Source organism: Rhopilema esculentum, chromosome 18 (genome assembly GCF_057945365.1).
Source record: "Rhopilema esculentum isolate cy_ngs chromosome 18, ASM5794536v1, whole genome shotgun sequence".
Lineage (NCBI taxonomy): Eukaryota > Metazoa > Cnidaria > Scyphozoa > Rhizostomeae > Rhizostomatidae > Rhopilema > Rhopilema esculentum.
This window is the reverse complement of record NC_142832.1, coordinates 6,532,249-6,551,856: the sequence shown is the minus strand read 5'-3', so window position 1 is coordinate 6,551,856 and position 19,608 is coordinate 6,532,249. Positions and strand designations below refer to the sequence as shown.

At 36.3% G+C, this 19,608-nt stretch overlaps 2 protein-coding genes across 2 annotated transcripts; both read left to right on the top strand.

Moving 5' to 3' along the window:
• The first annotated feature begins 179 nt into the window (after window positions 1-179).
• On the top strand, window positions 180-8,869 carry LOC135696797 (uncharacterized). The gene is made up of 6 exons (XM_065216313.2): window positions 180-335; window positions 1,365-1,513; window positions 1,886-2,021; window positions 3,795-3,939; window positions 5,825-6,082; window positions 6,972-8,869. Exons 1-6 carry the CDS (start codon window positions 243-245, stop codon window positions 7,256-7,258), a joined length of 1,068 nt encoding a protein of 355 aa, XP_065072385.1. The 5' UTR covers window positions 180-242; the 3' UTR covers window positions 7,259-8,869.
• A 2,620-nt stretch (window positions 8,870-11,489) lies between these two features.
• Window positions 11,490-18,686, top strand: LOC135680858 (uncharacterized). The gene is made up of 6 exons (XM_065195062.2): window positions 11,490-11,693; window positions 12,672-12,820; window positions 13,556-13,691; window positions 14,575-14,719; window positions 15,990-16,247; window positions 17,315-18,686. Exons 1-6 carry the CDS (start codon window positions 11,601-11,603, stop codon window positions 17,599-17,601), a joined length of 1,068 nt encoding a protein of 355 aa, XP_065051134.2. The 5' UTR covers window positions 11,490-11,600; the 3' UTR covers window positions 17,602-18,686.
• The last annotated feature ends 922 nt before the right edge of the window (window positions 18,687-19,608 follow it).

Here is a 19,608-nt window from a genome sequence, read left to right as displayed (position 1 = left end):
TGATTGAAAGCTCAATGGTACAAGAAATATTGGGGAAAGGGTTTGCTTAGGATTTCTTCGTTCATTATGAAATTCAAATATCTAATTTTTTCCCAAATCTGAAGTCAAATTGATGCCTTGGCAGAAGTCTAAAAAGATTGGTAACACGAGAAGTCAACAGAGTCTCGCTGTGAAAACGAGATTGCAAAACTGCTCGTTATGTTGGTTCCTGTCTTGCAGCCTACGTGGAAACATTACTGAAAATGAACGAAGCAGTACAGTTGTTTGAGGGGCAGTTATCTGTCATAACTAGACCACTTGCAAAACAGCTTGGTGCGAAGGAAGTCTTGATTAAGGTCTGAGCATCGTATTTTTCGTAGAACCTGCTTTAAACGATTAGCGACGCTATGATTAGGCCCTCCCCCTGACGTCGTTCATCGAAACATAAACACGGAGCAAAGTGCAAAATATCATCTCAGATTGATAAATGTATCAAATAAACTTCATTTTTTGATCATTTTTATTAGCAAACGGCTAGTATGCCATGGTCCGTTCAATCTTTAATCTTTATGGTGAACGTCTTTCTCATCAATCATCAACCAATATTTCTCATCTTTCTCATCAATCTGATTATATGAGTTTAAATTATTTTGTTTACTAGAACAAATTCTTCGTCAGCAATTGTCTCTAAATCTTATGGTCTTTTGATAAACCAGTGGAACAGGTAGATTGTTAGTTGAGAATATTCCTGTGGTTACTCAGCTGTTTCAATATATGGGAAAATAGCTCGAAAAGTATTTGAGGAATTGATTACTTACTTAGGGGTTTGAAAAGTATTTGCTTCCATATAGCACCCGAAGGTAGCTTTTAGGGCACTCTGTAGAAATGCCTATCAAGCAGTGTCCTGGTCCTTCCTCTTGATGTGACTACACCCCATAAGTTCTACACTACATTGCATTCCAGAGAGCTTGTGATTTCCTCGCTCTTTAGCCCAGACACTTGCCAGTTTGCAGAGAATGACCATTTTTGACAAGATCTTTGGTATGCCAACAGCCGTGCACCTCATATATGAGTGCATAAATTACCTGAAGGTGTCAGATCTGCCAGCTATAATTTTTCCTTTGAATGAAATGGAAACAGTTTTAGGTGCTTCTTCAACAATACCATCTCTACATCCTGGGTGCGTCATCGTCATGCTCTGCAAACTGGGGCCCTGGGGTCTGTAGTATGGGTCCCTAACCACTAAGCCATTCCCACACCTGTTCATAAAAAGCTTTTATTTCCTGCCCCTACATTGGGAGGTTCTGAAATTTGCGTCACATTTTACCATTTCAAATCTGTTTTGTGTCAATGTAAACATGTGTTTATCAAGTATTTTATTTTAGGTAAGCTATGCTGGTGTCTGTGGTACGGATTTACATATATTAAGTGGAGAATTTCCTGTATCAAAATCTGCTGTTGTGTTGGGACATGAATTTTGTGGTGTTGCAGAAGACGTTGGGACTGAAGTAAAACACATCAAGCCTGGAGAAAGGTAGAAATAAATTTCATGTTCAGTTTCCAGGAAAAATTAGAAAGGAATAATAATTTTGCCTTTAAAAATTTGTTTCACAACTCCACAAATTTTTGCTAAAGTGGACATTAAAAATATCAACTTACAGGAAACTTCAACTAAAACCAACAAATCTTTTACAAGCTCTTTTCAAACCCATTTTTTATAATGTAAAAGGCCAAATTGTGTTAACTTGAATAGGAAATAACACTGCTCAATTTGCATAATATAGGCTGTATTGCAATGTTGCTAATTCATATATGTCTTAAGTATAGCTATGTGTCCTATTTTGGTTATATGTGTTTCGATTAGATGCATCAAGATTTACTAAAATGTGATGCTTCTTTTTAATAGGGTAGTGGTGAATCCCAACAGTAACTGTGATGTATGCAGGTACTGCACAAGAGGCGATCCTCATTTCTGTAAAATTGGGGGAATAAGATCAACTGTGGGCATTTGGAAAAATGGTGGCTGGGCAACATATTGCAAGGTTTATATGAGTTGATTTCTTGATGACCTCACTATGCAACATATTAAAGGCAATCTGTCACGACGTTGATTGATTATCAGAACAAAGGGATTTTTTATTGTTTACAGTCTGCCTTCAATTTATCGCATTGTAAAAAATATGGCAGAGTGCTGGAATTGTGTTTAGGCTATTGTTCGAGCTATTGTTCTAGTTAACCAATCCACAGCGAGACAGATTGCCTTTAAGGTATTGTGCATTAAAGAGGATTTTTGTTGCCTGTCCTTATTGTAAGTTTTTTCAAACAATTCTAATAGGTCTTTGGAGCTAATCAATATGGTTAGACAGAATATCTTACCTTAGTTTATGCAAATTTTGATCTCTAGGTTACAAAAATTTTGATTGTATTTTTCTCTAACTTGTTAAAAGCAATGAACACAAACATAAGTTCTCTTCTCTTAATTTAGTAATTTGGAATAAGATAAGATGTATAGGCCCATCATAACAAAGCCCCCCACCCTGAATTTTTTTAATTAAAGCCCTTGTCCTTGAACAGGCCTTTATCCTAAGAAGCCAATCAATCTGTCTTGATTAATAGGTGTAAATGTCTTTATCTTCACCAAAGTTGAGATTTAGCTTTTATAATTGAATATATTTGCTGGCTTCTTTTCTCTATGGGTTTCATCAAATCAGTGGCAGAAATTCAGGCTTTCATTTCGGGGGGGGGGGGAGGGGAGACAGGCTAACATCTTGGAGCATGTCTAAATTTAAGGAAAATTTATCACTGCACATATTGATGAGAATGGGTGATTTTCGGATGGGACCTTTCAGAAATCTTTGCCGACCACACCCTTTAATTAAGTAGCTAGAAGTACAATTCGTTAATGATTTTTTATATCCAAATCGATATCTCAGCTAAGGCAATTGATGATACAAGAGGTCGACCGATTATACTATTGACAAGTCATTCATAATAACAAAATAGTTGTAATGTAACGCTCATTTTCTGCATTTTATCTTGTTTTTTTTCAGTGGGAAATACGTTTGAAAATAACTTTTGTTTGAAAGAATCTGATGGAAAATTTGGTTAATCTTTACTGAATTGAAATTAGATATACAATTCGCAAGCAGTTTTTATTTTTGTCATATATTGTTTGTTTGATTATTTAGTACTGGCAAATATTATATCAGGTATGTTCAAGGACCCAAATAGGTTATAGAGGCCCCTGGGGTAATATGGGAAAATGCAGATCCCCTGCGAGCGAAGCGAGCAGAAAATTTGGCAAAGATGCCCTTTAGATAAGGTTAAAATTCATTTCAGAATGATTTCTTACAGTCATTATCTTACGTTTAGAATAGTTTAGTATTTTCTAGTCATAATTCTATTACGTTTGATTAATTCAAATTTTTTAAATCGACTTCTTTACTTTATGAGGTTGCATACACCTTGAGGCTCTAGGGAATTTGATCACCCCTTTCCCCGCTCTTTGTGACCCTGGATGATTTAAATATACTAGCTTACGTGCTGTACAATTGAAAAGAAAATAACTAGTAATTTATGAAAGCTTTTACTAGCAATAAATAATAGATTATTTACTGGATAACGACACGTTAAATGTTTGTCAATTATCAGTCGAAAGCCCGAATCATCCAACGAGATCGCCTATTACTTAGATGAATTGTAAGTATTTTCTCCGTCCAAACCAAAGAATTGAACCATAAGCAAGTTATACTGTCCAGTAAGAAGATGAAAGGGTTTTTTTCTGGCATCTTTAAGGCTCAATGTTTTCTTTTTAGGTTTCTGCAATTTTAGTTCATCCACTACCAGAGGAAATTCCGATGTCTTTTGGTGTGTTTTGTGAGCCGTTCTCTTGCCTTATACGTGGATGGGAAAATATGCAACCATTAAGATCTGATTCAAGTATTTTAGTTGTTGGAGCTGGTGAGTTTCGTTTTGAAAATTTTTCTAGTATGGTTTTCATTCAACAATCTTAAATTTTCATTATGTTTGCTAGTACCCTAAGAATTTATGTAATTTTGACTAATATGACTGACACCAAAGAAATTATTAGCCTTTTACTACAGCGAGGTACAAAGTGTTCTAAACTTTTTCTAAATTGGCCGTATACAATGTAACTTTGTGTTGTGCCAAGTATATATGATAAATTGAGCTCGTGTAATTCTTCTACTAATTCGAAGCAAAATTCTCATGTCTCTTGAAAATAAACCACTATAATTCGAATCTTTGTAAATGAAAAAAACTTGTAATTCGAGCATTTTTACCATCCCCTAGAGCTTTTTGGTAGTAACTGCTTTTTTAAATAAGGAATTTCTGATGTGAAAATTGTGGTTTTGTGAGCTGCAATATGATTGGTTTTCACAAAGACTACAGAATGTCTTTTCATAGTTTCCATGGACCGTAAAAAGTGCGGGTGGAACATGTCTCTCCTTCTTCAAGTATGTAGGTAGGGGAGGGGTAGCCCTTTTAAAACGAGTTTGGCTCTTTACACCTTCAACTAAAGTATTGAACTAAAACAAAAGATCACATAGCCAAAATCACGGTCGCTGTTGCAATCCCACTACAGCTTGATGGCCTAGAATAACTTTCATGTGTCTTTTATGCAATGGCTTCTAGTTGAATTGGTCACTACTTTAATGTTTTTTGCTGAGAAAAATATTTATTGTTGTGAATTTGCAAACATATGCCTCTTTATTAACAGAATGCAGTTTATTCATATATTCATGTATGGTCTTTTTTATATATTTACAGTGTGCTTCTGCAAGTTATTAAAATATTTATTTCGCTGTTCAAAAGAAATTTGCGTTTCGGCTGATGAATTCATTGTACACTTCTGAATTATATTTTGTTGTGGCTGTGTTTCAACTTCCCTTTGTCCACAAATGTCTTTCTTTCCGTGTTTCGGGCCATTGGAGTTAATTTCTACACAGTTAGCGTTAACATTCATCCCAACACTTTCAAACGCAAAATTTGTAATTTAAAAAAAACTCAATTAGTGTAATCATATTTTTAAGCTGTTTATCGTCAGGAAATTTTCGCCGCTTCAGCAAAATGATCAAATGACATATTTTTATAAATAGCAGGGCGACAGATCTGCACGTTTTTTACAAGAAAATTGTTTTCAAGAAACTAATTCTAGGATGACCAAAAATTTAAGAAACTTTAGTACTAGACTCAAGAATAATTGAGAACCATACCATTTTTTAAAAAAGAGTCCGTTGCCTGTAGGCTTTCCCGGTAATCACCTAACGCATCTGTTGATTTAGAGTATAATGTGGAGCATATGTTTTAACATCTTGTGAATTCACACTTGACGCATTGTTATTTAGATCCTGAAAATAAGAAACCAACTAAGAAACATTTAGTGCTAAGTCGCCAAAAATTAGGATGCCAGAGAAAGAAAATGTTGGTACTACTTGCTGATCCAAGTTTCGTAAAAGAACAAACCCGTCAGCATTCGTTCTTCGTTTTCAATTCAATTAATTATTAATTCAAGCAACAGTATCTAGCTAATTAAAACGTGCATGATCTTAAGACAGTGAAATTTATTTCAATAACAAAACTAATAACAAAAAGCTCAATTATCTACTAATATAGTAGTACTTAGATTTAACTTAGATTCATATTAAGCTTCCTATTAAAAGCAAGATTGCCTAGGCTTCTTGCAGAAAAAAAATGAAATCCCTTCTTCCCCTATTTCTTTTTCCTCCTCCCCCCCCCTTCCTATTGTTTTCTTCTAATTCCTATTTATCTCGAACTCTTTTGTGAATCTCAACAAGTATAATTTTTCTTGTAAATTTGATTAAAGGTATCATCGGGTTGCTTTGGGCTTCGATATTCCATTTTCGAGGATTTCGTGACTTCGTCGTTATGGAGCTATCAGAAAAGCGACGGGCTGTGGCTTGCAATTTGGGCCTAGGCCTAAAAGTCGTGCATCCAGATCATCTGTTCAACCAGTACCAAGAAGCAAAACGAGACGGCAACGATGACTGGGGATTTGATGTTATTGTTGACTGTACTGGGTCACCCAAGGCCATAGAACAGGAATTCCTATACACTCGCAGAGGTAGGTTTTGCCATTGTATCTATGTTACATGCTGAAGGTGTAAGACGTCCCGATTAGGGTGTCAGCTGTTCGTAAAGAATGGCTGTCTTGTGATACAGTTAATGAGCAAGTTTTACTCCAATAGTTCTTGAAGCGATGGGTGTGTTTTCAAACGACCCTTTCATGAACTTGGTCGTTTTATTGCATGTAACAATTTTTGTTGTTCATATGTTACCGAGATTCTCGTATGTAAACCCATACACTAAAACATCAAACCTTGCAGAATGAGCCTTTTAGCAACCTATTTCTCTAACACGAAAGTCTCGATGCAATCGTTAATTACAGTTCTTGATCGCGTTGCTGTTATTAGCTTGATTTATATTTCTTTACGAATATAACTACGTTGTACTGGAGAAGTAAAATATTGTGTTTGTGCAGTAGCAGTCTTCAGATGGGACATGAGCCCCATGTCAATGCCTTCTAATTTGCAAAGCACTTTCAACCTGCTGATGATGGGATGTTGAGCAAATCCTTTTTGTGAAAATTTGCCCCTTTCTCTTGTGAGAAAAATATCTATTATGTCTTAGCAAAGCAGAGTTTTTTTGTACAACCGTTTTCTAAATTTCACCGTGATCAATGTCCAAGGAAGCAGCGGAAGGCAATTTTTAGGGGAGGGGTTGCCTTAAGATGAAATGTCCTACAAATTGACAATTCCAGCAAGGCAGGGTAATTTTGCGCCAAATCTATTACTTTAGGTATATATTAAGCCCCCTGCCCCCCCTACTGAACAAATAGTTTCAGGTGTTCTTGATAGCCATCGATTACAACTGGTCGTAAATCAAGACTGTTTCATGGAAGTAAACCAAATTAAAGATACAGTAGTAATCTTTCATCTGTTTCTTTACATTAGGTGCTAAGTTGGTGCTGTTTGGCTGCTGTCCAGAAAAATCCGAGATAAAGATAGACCCGTTTGAGATCTATAACAAAGAATTGGTGATTATTGGCTCTCATATCAACCCGAATACGTTTCCCAAAGCCATTAAAATGGTTAAAGAAATGGGAGCCCTTGGATACCTGGATTTTCAAAAAATATGCACAAAAAAATTCTCATTGCAAGATTACCCAGCTGCCCTTGACGCTCTACGAAAGGGGGAAATTGCAAAGGCCGTTTTTGAAATCAACAGTGAGACAAAGTAGAAGTTGCTGCAGCTAATTTCAAGCTTTTAGGAGAGCCTGTTTGATTATTTCGCTTCAAAGTATTTTTAATTCATACAATAATTCATGCAATTGCAGAGCAATAAAGTAATTTAGGTAAGGGATGTCAAACTGAAAGACCCGCAGGCCAAACTGCATTTCATCTTGGGTCTTGAACACAGGCTATTCAAGTGTAAGCACCATTTCTTTACAAAGCAATTTTATCTTATATTTCTCCTTTACGTAATCCATAGCTGTTTGAATCTATTTTTATTTAAAATATTATCAACAATATTTTAATTTATAAAGTTCAATTTATAAAGCATAGTTGGTTTAGGTCTTTTTGAAAGAATTTTCGTTCTGTTCTGCCCGTTTGTTGGACCAAGCTTTACATTTGGCCTCTTCTGTGATTTGGCTCGATTCCCTTGATGAAGGTTAAACAGCATTGCTTACGCTAGTTTCTGACTAGGTGGCATACGTTTACCTAGCATCAATGCGTATTGTGGCACGTTTAGGTAGAAATTTTGAAGCTGGTACAAAGAAAATTTGGGAGGCACTCAGTTGGCACACAAATGACACAATATCTGCAACATTGTCATAAAAAGGGGGTTGATAAAGACTGAGAAAGTAACTCTTGACCATCCCAGAGCAGAGTCTGGAGAAGCCTTAAGCTTTGAAAACTTGATTGAATGAGGCAGAGAAGACGATTTTGTCAACACTTTTGTAATTTTCAGCTCAAGATAGGAATGTCTCTGTTTTTGTGAAAAACTCAGCTCGATGCATCCAGCTCTCAGATTCACCATTGAAAAGGAGGAAAATAACATCTAAAGTTTTCTTGATGCTTGTGTACAAAAGGAAAGAGCTGAATTTCTCACTAGTGTTTAAAAGAAAACCAACTTTTTCTAGGTAACATATCCGTTGATATTCCTTTATTCTGTCTAATAAAACCTTAGCCCACATGGCACTTATAATAAACATCAATTCTAAATTAGGCCCTGAGCTTAACAAAATCAATGAAAGTCTTCCAAACAGTGGCTTTCCAAGGGATATCATTTCGACCTGTACGATTTCGGGAAAAAATGCTAGTTTCTCGGTTGGGAAAAAGTTTGGTCCAAAAAAGTGCCCAATTATGTTTAAAAATGCATCGGATTGGCATCGTTTCATTCAACGCATAACCAATGGAAGACCGTAAGTTTATTCTTTGGAGCCTTGTGTGGTCTGAAAGACTAATGTTATGCCCAAAAGGATTGCGCTCAGTTGTGCGAGGAAGCTGAAACTCGTTTTCAATATATTTTTTATAAAAGGTTTTATACCCGTTCAGTAGGTTATGAGACCCCATTCTATGTTCCTTCCAGATCATAATCTGCTCATTCGGTTTTTCGAGAGAATAGTGAAGTGACAAATTGCTAGGACAAAAACTATTGATAAAAAACAAAATCTTGAACGACTAATCATTACCTTTATAAACCGCCCAAAAGTCGTAAATCGTTATAATGGATGTAGTCTGCTTTAAATTAAGAGATGATAAGGGGGTTGGGGCTGTTACGCTTACTAATCACTTGTCGCTTAACGTTTATCGTTGTGATATTTGATATGAAAAGATACTTAACGCAGTTTCGATCGTTCTTTCTCGATTTTCAACCTGCATCCTTCCCGCTTAAACCAAGCTCTTTTCAATAGTTTCCCCGCCATTTGTCTTTCTCGTGTTCAACTCGAGGCTTGTGGGCACTTTTGTGCAAAGATAGGATGGGCGATCTAAAACTAACGGGCTGTTGAGGCAAATACTATTATTTCTTTCAAGAGCGATTACGTTGTTTGTTTACCCTGAATTGAATGATACACTTGATCTTGAATTATTTTTCTATTGGCACGCAGCACTGATTGGTCAACTATACATGTCCTGTGCTTGCGTTTTTCTGATTGGCCTATTTCGATCCACAACTGGGTATATATTTTTTATCGTGTTTTTTCGGACCCTTATTCTGACGTTGTATGCTCTGAGTAGTGTCAGACGAAAAACTTTTAGAAGTATGTTGTGAAATGTTTGCTTTTTTCAAAGCCATTTTCATATTCTGTACCGCAAAAAATTTGTTTATATCCTAGCAGTGCAACGTACTGTCAAATATTTCCCGCCAAAATTCAAGTTGCAATCGAGGCAAAGCCGTTTTGTTTCGATCGAGAAAAGGAAGGAAATCAATCTCTCATTAATTATTTCCGAATTTCTTTAAATGCTGTATGTTTGCTCCGTTTCTTATGTTGCATATTTTAGTTGCTTGTTTACTTTTGTGGTGTCTTCTAAGCAACTACAGCGTAGGGCCTTCGATGCAAAAACAATTTTGAGGCAAACAACTACAGACGAAACAGTAACAACGTTTTTTCAAACTGATAATATCTTTTAAAGGCAATAGCAGTTCCAGATTTATTCAGTTGCTCTGCTGATAGTCAGATGAAAGTCGAAGTTATTATAGTTAGTTAGCAATTATACAATTAATAATACAACAGAACAACAATTAATACAACAGAAAATAAAGCCTTTTTCATTATCAATGGTTAAATTAATGACAATTTTTTTAAAATTTCATCAATAAATGTTGTTAGGTTTGTTGTCCAGAGACAATAACTTTAGCAAACATTGAAAATTCAGATGTGCAGTTTGAAGGTTTGCTGTCAAAGGCAAACAAAGAAATAGCAATCACATCATAGCCCCTAATAGCAGTTAGATAAAAAGCGCTAAAAATTAAGTCGGTGCCTGTTTCTCAAAAGGGTGTTTGGCCTTCTTCTACATGTTCTCTGTTTATATTATTTGGTGAGGACGCAGACATTGAAAAGCCGAGGCCTACCCTGAAGAAACAAGCGCAAACTAATCAAATCAATGTGCAATGCAACAACAAGCAACACTTAACAGCCAGGACAACCTGAACGTCAAAAGCCACTCCGAACAGCAATACCTAAACAACAACAACAACAGAAAACGTATCTGTCATAAAGACGCACTCGATTGTTTAGAATAGCGAGCAGTGTTTCTAAAATAATTGCTATCAATTTAGCAAATTCGTTTACATTTCCTTTACTCATCTGTCTAGATTTATTTGGAAGCATGTTTTCGCTTTATTGCAGCTGGTTTATTTCTTCGTAACCTTGAAAGGCTCGAACAGATTTTATGTGTCTTCGACTCATCTGTTTTTTACCTTTTCTAAGGCAGAAAGATCGTAGCACGTCGCAGTAAAACCTTGGATTTTCCTTCCAATTCAGAGAGCAGTCAATTTGCCTTTCCGTCTCGTCTTTCTGCTAACATCACAGTCGTTATGGCGTGTTTTTTCGACTTTTCTATGTGGTACATTAAATGCAAATTTAACTTGCTGCAAAGACAGGCATTCAGCTTTCTAGGGCTGGTATCACCTGCATCAAGGTAAAATAAGAGAACTAAGATAGCCTAACTAAAACCTCTCGATTTACCTCCCTTTTCGCATCCCAGTTCTCGGATAAACGGGCTCTGCTATCCAAAGCAAGACCACCTTCGACAAGAGCAAGCCTTGACGAGGCGAATGAGCGGTTGCATTTCTATCACGTTTTAGTACGGTTTCTACTTTTCCTTCACCAACTTTAATGTTTTTTATGGTTTTGTATGTCCTGTTCGGAGGCGAAGTGACGAAGTAATCGACTCATGATCTATTTTTGGCATCAATTTTGATCGTTCTCAGCTATGCGTGACGATAGAACCCATTGTTTGAGCGTTTGTAGCAAAACTTGGGAAATCCACTAATGACATAACAAAATAAGCAATTGTCAGCAAAATATGAAATAAGTATGATACATCAACTGAAAGCTCTTGAAACGCGCATTCACATAAGACCTACAATTGCTGAATCGTGCAATTTATTTTGAATAAATAGCGGATTTATGACTGTTTTTACCGTTATCGACGGCGTCGTCAGTCACGTGATACTGAGTGAAAACTTGTTTGGTTCTATCTTGGATACTGGATACTGGAAAGTAGATATAAAAAACTATCAAGATTATCTCTGTTAGGTGAGAAATCAGATTTTTGCAGCCATAGTCCTGCCTAATAGTTGTCCTCCGAATGTTTCTTTTGCGACCGCAGTCAGTCGAGAGGAGGAGACTAAAAAAAATTCCTTGGATAAAAAGGATGGTGTCGAGGCATAATACTTGTGGAATTCAGTATTTGTTGACCTGGCATATGATAATGAGCTCAGCGATTTACATAACAATACAAAGAGGCTATTGAGGCCTGGTAGGAGTGGAACGAAGCTTCCTGTTGTTCGAAACTGCGCGTCTTTTTATTCGAGGTGGTCCTCGTACAGCTTGGGTGAAAATACTACTGAAAATGAACGAAGCAGTACAGTTGTTTGAGGGGCAGTTGTCTGTCATAACTAGACCACTTGCAAAACAGCTTGGTGCGAAAGAAGTCTTGGTTAAGGTCTGAGAGCATCTTATTTTTATAGAGCCCCGTTTACAGAATGCTCAGTCTGCGATTCACAATACCTAAAATAAATAGAAGGTCTCTGAAGATATGAATAATCTTCTTTTTGAATAAATTTTATTTCAAACGCTTGGCTTGATATTGCAGCAATCAGAATAATTTTGTCCTTTGACCTTAGGACACTTAAAATAAAGGGAAGTTCAGTCTGCGATTCATAATACCTGAAATAAATAGAAGGTCTCTGAAGATATGAGTAATCTTCTTGGCATGAAAACTACTTTTTACCTGTCTGTCAAATAGTTCTCCATGCCATATAGGCAGCAAGCTTAAATTGGTGTATAGAACAGGGCCATTCTGAGTTTCATGCTTGCAGCCTGATGATTGCATTAATTGTGAAACTGAGAGTAGCAACTTCAAACTGTCCTGCTCTATGCACAAAATAGTGAATCTTCCTGGCATATATTTAATTCCAAGCTCATAATATTACAGCAATTCAAATACTTTGTCCTTTGACCTTTGGCATGAAACTTTGACAGAATCACACTGCCCATTGGCTTGGCATATCATATCAAATAGTGGCAATGTTATCTGACAAAGTTGACCTCTGGTATGAAGCATGAAGCAGAAAAGAACTTGTCCTCCAACCTCTCTATTTCAACAGAACGCCTAGATGACACATCATATATGTTTGAATAACATATCATGTTGACAGGGTCTTAGACATGTGTCTTTTTTATGAAACAATGCAGACCTTTATAATGCAAAAGCCCCTTACAAAAACAAAGGGCTTTTCTGTGCTTTTGTCAATATCTCAGATCCTATCTTATATATCAATGTATATATTGCTACTCAACTGTTGCACATACGAGGCAAAGCTGAGAAGTTTTTTCCCTACCTTGGTTTGTGGGCTTTGACATTGCCATCAAAATCTTTCATGTGTGGCTACAAATATCTTTGTATGATAATTTGTTTTAGGTAAGCTATGCTGGTGTCTGTGGTACTGATTTGCATATAATAAGTGGAGAATTTCCTGCATCAAAATCTGCTTTTGTTCTGGGACATGAATTTTGTGGTGTTGCAGAAGATATTGGGACTGAAGTAAATCATGTCAAGCCTGGTGAAAGGTGAACAAAAAACCCTTTTTATTTCCAAATGAAAGTTATGAAACTTTGTAAATAAAATTGTATTTTCCTGTCATCTTTCTCAAAACTGATTTATACTTAAAGAATTTTATGCTCTAAGCAAGGTACCTCAAGTAATTGTTTTACCTTCAAATGGATAGATAACTTTATTGATCAACAGTAAGGATGGCATGAGAACAAGAATAAACATTATCAACTTTTAGATCAGTTTAGAAGCTATTTTATTTATACCAATTACTTTATAATTTAGTACTTTGATAATATCAAATGCTAAATGTAATTATTTATGAAACTGGAAGTATCTACATTCCCAGACAAAAATGCTGAGACAAAATGCAATTTTTGTAATTTTGTACTTTACCTTGCCCCTGTAAATTCGAATCCCCCCTTTCCCCCCAAAGCAATGTTAGATTTGTAGCTCTATCATTTCTCCTTCAAAATCATGTGTTCAACATTGAATTGGGGGAGGGGGGGGGGGAGTTATTTTTTCAAGGAAAGTGAAAATATAAGCTTTCCTTTAAAAGTCTCAACCATTTTTGTCTGGAATTATAGATGCAAGTACTTACAAATGGGGAAAAGATTCAAATTGATTTTGATTAATATGGTAATGCTACATTTAGAATTTAGAAATAAATGAATTGTAAGAATCGTTTTGTTGCATGCATTTTGACTTGATGCATTGAAATGTTTCTTATTTTTGATGCTTCTATGTAATAGGGTCGTGGTGAATCCAAGCAGTAATTGTGATGTATGCAACTACTGCACAAGGGGTGATCCTCATTTTTGCCAAGTTGGGGGGATACGCTCATACATTGGAATTTGGAAAAATGGTGGTTGGGCAAAATATTGCAAGGTTTGAATGTTTGATTTGTTTTCTGATGAATTTCCAGGGTATGAAAATGTAATGCACTTAATGAAAATAAATTTTATAGGACTGCAGTTATTCACCTGAGGGAAAAAATTATCTGCATACAATATATTTGGAGACTGTTAAAAGGTTTTTGTTAAAAGGATAAAAAAGTTCCAAGTTCTTTGCAGATAAGCGAAAAAGGAAGCAAAAAATCAGTCTTAATCCAGAGGAGGCCTTGTCATCTCAATATGGGATAGGGCAATTTTCCTGAAATTCAGTGAAATGGGCAGGTGTGTAATAGGGGAGAATGGTTCTAACAACAAGTCATAAGTTGGAATGAAGATGGTTCTCATTTGTTCAAATTTAACGATACCAATGAAGCATATCATGGATAATTGAATAGGAAATATTTATGAAAGGCAGAAAATTGCATCTTGAGTAGGTATGCAAACCATGATATGAATATCCTGAATAACAGCACAGAAGAGTATTATTTGAAGTGCAGATGTGTGAGCACATAATTTGGGCGAAAACAATCCAACACAAACAGGGGAGGAGTGCTATGATAAGAACAAGGGGGTTCTTGTATTTTTTCAGAAAACAAGCTAGAGGTTGAAAAGTGTTACCTTTTCCTGTCAACAAGGGAAGCTTAGCTCTCTTTGCCCCCTAACTCTACACTCTGCACATATATATAATTTTCTTGTGTAGTTAAATCTTGAAATGAAATGTTTTAATGTCTGAAGTAATTATTTTGCCTTGTACTTAGACTAATGTAGGTTTTTACTCCGTCAAAACCAAGAATTGAATCATAAACAAGTTATGCTTTCCAGTAATTCAATGGTTTGCTGTCATCTCTAAGGCTTAATGCACTGTGTATTCTTTATAGGTTTCTGCAGTTTTAGTTCATCCACTACCAGAAGAAATCCCTATGTCGATGGGAGTACTTTGTGAGCCATTCTCATGCATTGTGCGTGGCTTTGAAAATATGGAGCCAATAAGATCTGATTCAAGTATCCTAGTTTGTGGAGCTGGTGAGTTTCTTTCTGAAAATTTTGTTAGCATGGTTTTCGTGCAACATACGTGAATCCTCATTGACAAAATATTTTGATATTCTGTGAACTAGAATCCTGTACCTTTTGAAATGAATATACAAATTAAATGTTTACGGGAATAGTTTGTAGCAAAGAAATGATTAGCTTTTCATAGTAACAAGGCAGTGAAAAATTTTCATGTGTACCTAACTGATTGTGGCAGGGGCTGCCTTTATTAGCTAGGATTAAATAATGTGGACTTTAATGTCTCTAAAGTATCAAGTACCGACTCTTGAAAGTTAGGACTTGTGGCTGCCTTAATTAATGATAGAGGCTTTTAAAATGGAAAATGGCTCCAGAGAATCTTTTTGTAGTGTTGATGGACCATAAAATGCTCAAGTCTCTCAGTGAATGGGGATTGGTCCCCTTTGGCAATGATGTAGGTGGGGTTTCAGTAAACCTCTAAATAAGAAATGGACCGATAAGTTAATTTCCAAAAAATTGAACTACAATCGTTTTAACAGCGCCACTAAGGCATTGACTGATTTTCTTGCATTTTTGTGCTATGGTTTCTAGCAGAAGCAAGCTGTAATTGCCGTTGTAACGAGTACTTTGTTTGGAATAATGTTTTGTTGTTTTGAACCTCCCAACCTAGGCTCCTTTTTCAACCGAATTTAATTCGCCTCTCCAAAGGCCAATAGCTAAAGGATTGGGAAATTGGGAAACAAATTCACAGTCCGCGTTATTGAGAAGTACACGTCTTTTCAAAACCATTAATTTTTATGCTAATATGGTTCTTCGGCTCTTAATTTTAAGAGAATAATATAAGACCAGATTCTAAAGCCTGGTTTCCATATCGTCGTAAGCGACGGGGACGTGTCCCAGCAGAGCTCGGCGATGCTGCTGGGACGCTTACGATGATATAGTTTCCATATCGTACTTAACAAGTTTTCTTTAGCAGGTTTTGTTATTGAAACCATCAAAGCTCCGTGATTTTTTTTCGGAATCATGATGATAATAATTTTCGATTTAAAATAGAATGTAATTCCTGTATTTAATTTTCCCTTGATTAAAAAAAATTTCTTTCAAGGATCTAGTCGTGTAACCCTGCCGTATACTCTCCCCTTTGTGGCCTTTGTCTCCTGTTATTGTCTCCTCATTTTCAGCATTCCCTCTTTTCCTTTAATACTCATATCCTTCAAATTACTCTCTGTTTTTCACCGTTTTATTAAGTATAGCGAGTGACGTTATTGCAAAAATTTGATTTAAGGTATCATCGGGTTGCTCTTCTCCTCAATATTTCACTTTCGAGGATTTCGCGATTTCGTCGTCATGGATACATCAGAAAAGCGACGAACAGCGGCGTGCAATTTGGGGCTAGGCCTAAAAGTTGTGCATCCTGATCATCTTTTCAACCAATATCAAGAAGCAAAACGAGAAGGCAACGAAGACTGGGGATTTGATATCATTGTTGACTGTACTGGGTCACCCAAGGCCATAGAACAGGAATTCCTTTACACTCGCAGAGGTAAGTTTGCCATTGCATTTATGCTTTGTTGACGAAAGTCAATTTCACTTAGCACTGAATGTTTAGAGACGGAGGCATAAGGTGTCCTTGTTTTGGGGGTGTTTGGTGAAATGTCCCCTTTTTGCAGAACATTTCCAAACTTCCTCTGTTTAGCCATTCATCTGGTTATGTAAAAGGGGATTGCTTTTCTCTTTCAAGCAAATATATGTTGAACCATATTTGTTCTCCCTAAAAAAGACTCTGGTATTGCGAAGCTTCAAAACAACACTCTTCAAAGTCTAATACGTTGGACACTGACAAAAAAGTGAACAAAAAATTATTAAGAGAAGTCATGGCTATATCTTGTTTTTGCCAATATTCTTTAACTGTGCGGCACGAACGTATCGTGAGAGGAAGAATTACGCTTATGATTGGCCATTTTTCACTGTCGTTGACCAATCAGTGGGAGCTAGTTTTTACACATTTGAAAAGGCCATAAGGGAATACAAGCTCTTTCTGCTGCACTATTTTTGTTTTGAATTTAAACAGATTCTACACTAGATTCTCGAGCCTATTCTATAGATACAACTTGGATATCTAAAATTCTTTCTCAAAATCAAAGAACCCTATCATGAGTTTTCAAGAGCAATTTCAACTATTCTCCTCCTCTTTTGGACTGTTTGTTTACGGTGAAACAAAGAAGAATAGGGAGTAAATTTGTCCCTATTACTGATATGGTATTTTTCTAAACTTTCAATATTGTTCTTGGAGAAAGGGGCATTCAGGAAAAGGATTGAAAAGTATAAAAATAACGCAAATTCCTGGACTTTTCAAGTACAAGCAGAGCTCCTTTAATTGTTTTTCAACTGTTTTTCAACTTTTTTCAAATTTCGACTCGACCACTATACTAGGGCACAGTGGAAGGTCCACCAGTGGAGCTGGATCACTTAGATCTTGGCCAGAAGTACCTGGGTATACCTTCTACTTTTATTACGACTCAATGCATCCACCACGTGTAAGAGTATCATGGAGGTAATCCTTTACAGAACAGAGATCCAGTTGTGACACTGTATTTTTGGCTCTTTTAGGTGCTAAGTTGGTGCTGTTTGGCTGCTGTCCACAAAACTCCGAGATAAAGATAGACCCGTTTGAAATCTATAACAAAGAACTGGTGATAGTCGGCTCTCATATCAACCCAAATACGTTTCCCAAAGCCATTAAAATGGTGAAAGAAATGGGAGCCCTTGGATACCTGGATTTTCAAAAACTATGCACGAAAATATTCTCATTGCAAGATTACCCGGCTGCCCTTGACGCTCTACGAAAGGGAGAAATTGCAAAGGCCGTTTTTGAAATCAACAGTGACACGAAGTAAATTTTGCTGCAGCTAATCTCAAGCTTTTGGGAGAGCTTGTTTGATTATTTCGCTTCAAAGTATTTTCAATTCATGCTTGCGCAAAGCAATACAATAATTTAGGTAAGGGATGTCAAGCTCGAAGACCCGCCTGACACGCCATATTTCGCCTCGGGTCTTTTTTTACACAGGCTATTCAAGTGCAAACAGTACTTACTAACAAAGCGATCTAATATTTTTCACTAAAAAGCTGTTTGAATTTATTTTCATCCAAAAAATATAGACTGGCAATCAATATTCAAGTTCTTAAGAGATGCTTTGTTTTTATGGCTTGACTCGGACCAGGCATTGCGTATTGGTCCTTTTTGTGATTGAGTTTGACATCCCTGTAATAGTTAATGTAGCCTTGCTTATGCTAATTGCTGGCCTTCTGGCATCCTTTTGCTTAACATCAATGCGTATTGTGGTACTTTTTGGCAGACATTTTCGTAGTAGATACGACGAAGAATGTTTGTAATAAAAACGAAGAACGATTGTCCATATCACTGTCATATCAGGTAGTTGCTCAAGTACGTTTAAATTTTAGGTCTATCACTGGAGCTGAGTCTAGAAACGTTTTAAAAGTTTCTTCAAACCAATAATCTTAAGCTTTTATAGCTTGAATCAACGAAGCAATTAAAACGTATATGTTGCTTTGGTATCACTTATTGATAGTTCGTTATGAATATACCCAATCGATAGTTTGTCCCCATCATATTCTGCTCATTTGGTTTTTCAAAAGAAAAGTGACAACAGATTTTAGCTACAAGGACATGAAGTATTGGATACAATGGTGATAAAATAATAACAATAATAAGACGCTGGAACTGTTTATAACAAGCTAGGTGCTACCTATCTGAGGAAATTACACCAACACAATCTGTATACCGGTGGACCAATCAACTCATTGCCTGCACCCCTGCTCAAAGGTCGCAATGCACAGTGGTGGCTGTAGGCTGCTTTGAATTAAGGGAAGATAAGGGGGTGGGGCTGCCAAGCACCCTTACCGCTTGTTACTTATCTTTTTATCTTTTTCATATTTGAAATGAAAAGATACTGAATGCAGTTTCTATCGTTCTTTCTTGATTCTCAATCTGCATCGTTTCTAACTTTAACAAACTCAACAGAAAAGTTGTCTTGGTCAAGAATCTTCTTAAGAATGAAACACGAATGACATTAGGAGCAGAATCGTATTTTTTAAAAGAATATCGAAGCTCAGCAAAAACAAAAGTATTCTTCTAAAGGGGTAGTGTAAATTAGCAATATGTGTTGATGAAAATGGGCGCGAGCCACAAGCCTTGAGTACAAAACAAGTCTGGTGAGAGCTGTTATAAGACGAACAATACACTGAATACCGCAAGCATGAAAGGTGTTAATTGCTAGGTCGCGCTAAAATCATTTGCAAAGCATCGCCTATGGTATTTTCAAGCACGTATGTTAGGTGATACTGCCTCTATCTAGGTGCCAACTGCCAACATCCCAAAGTGCTATACTCCCGCTTTTACCTAACACGATTTCACACTTGTTTATAAGCATGCTTTACTTTATAGTGAGCCTCAAAATTCTTGATAATTTTCATTTCTGTTCTTTTAAAAGAATATGAAATGCTTCTTTTATTCTGTTTTTAAGAGGAAAATTATTCCTAGATCAGTCTTTGAACTGGGACAGCGTTTGAATTTGGTAAGGGTCAAGAAAGAAAAATCAAATTTTTGCTGCTTCCTTTTCCTCATAACGAAACCAGAACATATCTAGTCTTAGAACTCGACTTTGAATGTAAATCGAAAGTGTGAAAAAGAAATTTGGGTACATTAAAATTCGAAATATCAATAAAATTTAAGTCTGGCGTTTATTCTTAGTTAATTATCTGATTAAAACAGTTTCCAGCCTCAATATTCTTATAAAACGAATTCTTAAAAAGATTAACAATTTTTTTATGTTGGCAATACTGCCTCGCATTCTGCTATCAATTGAATTCGATGGCAAAATGCA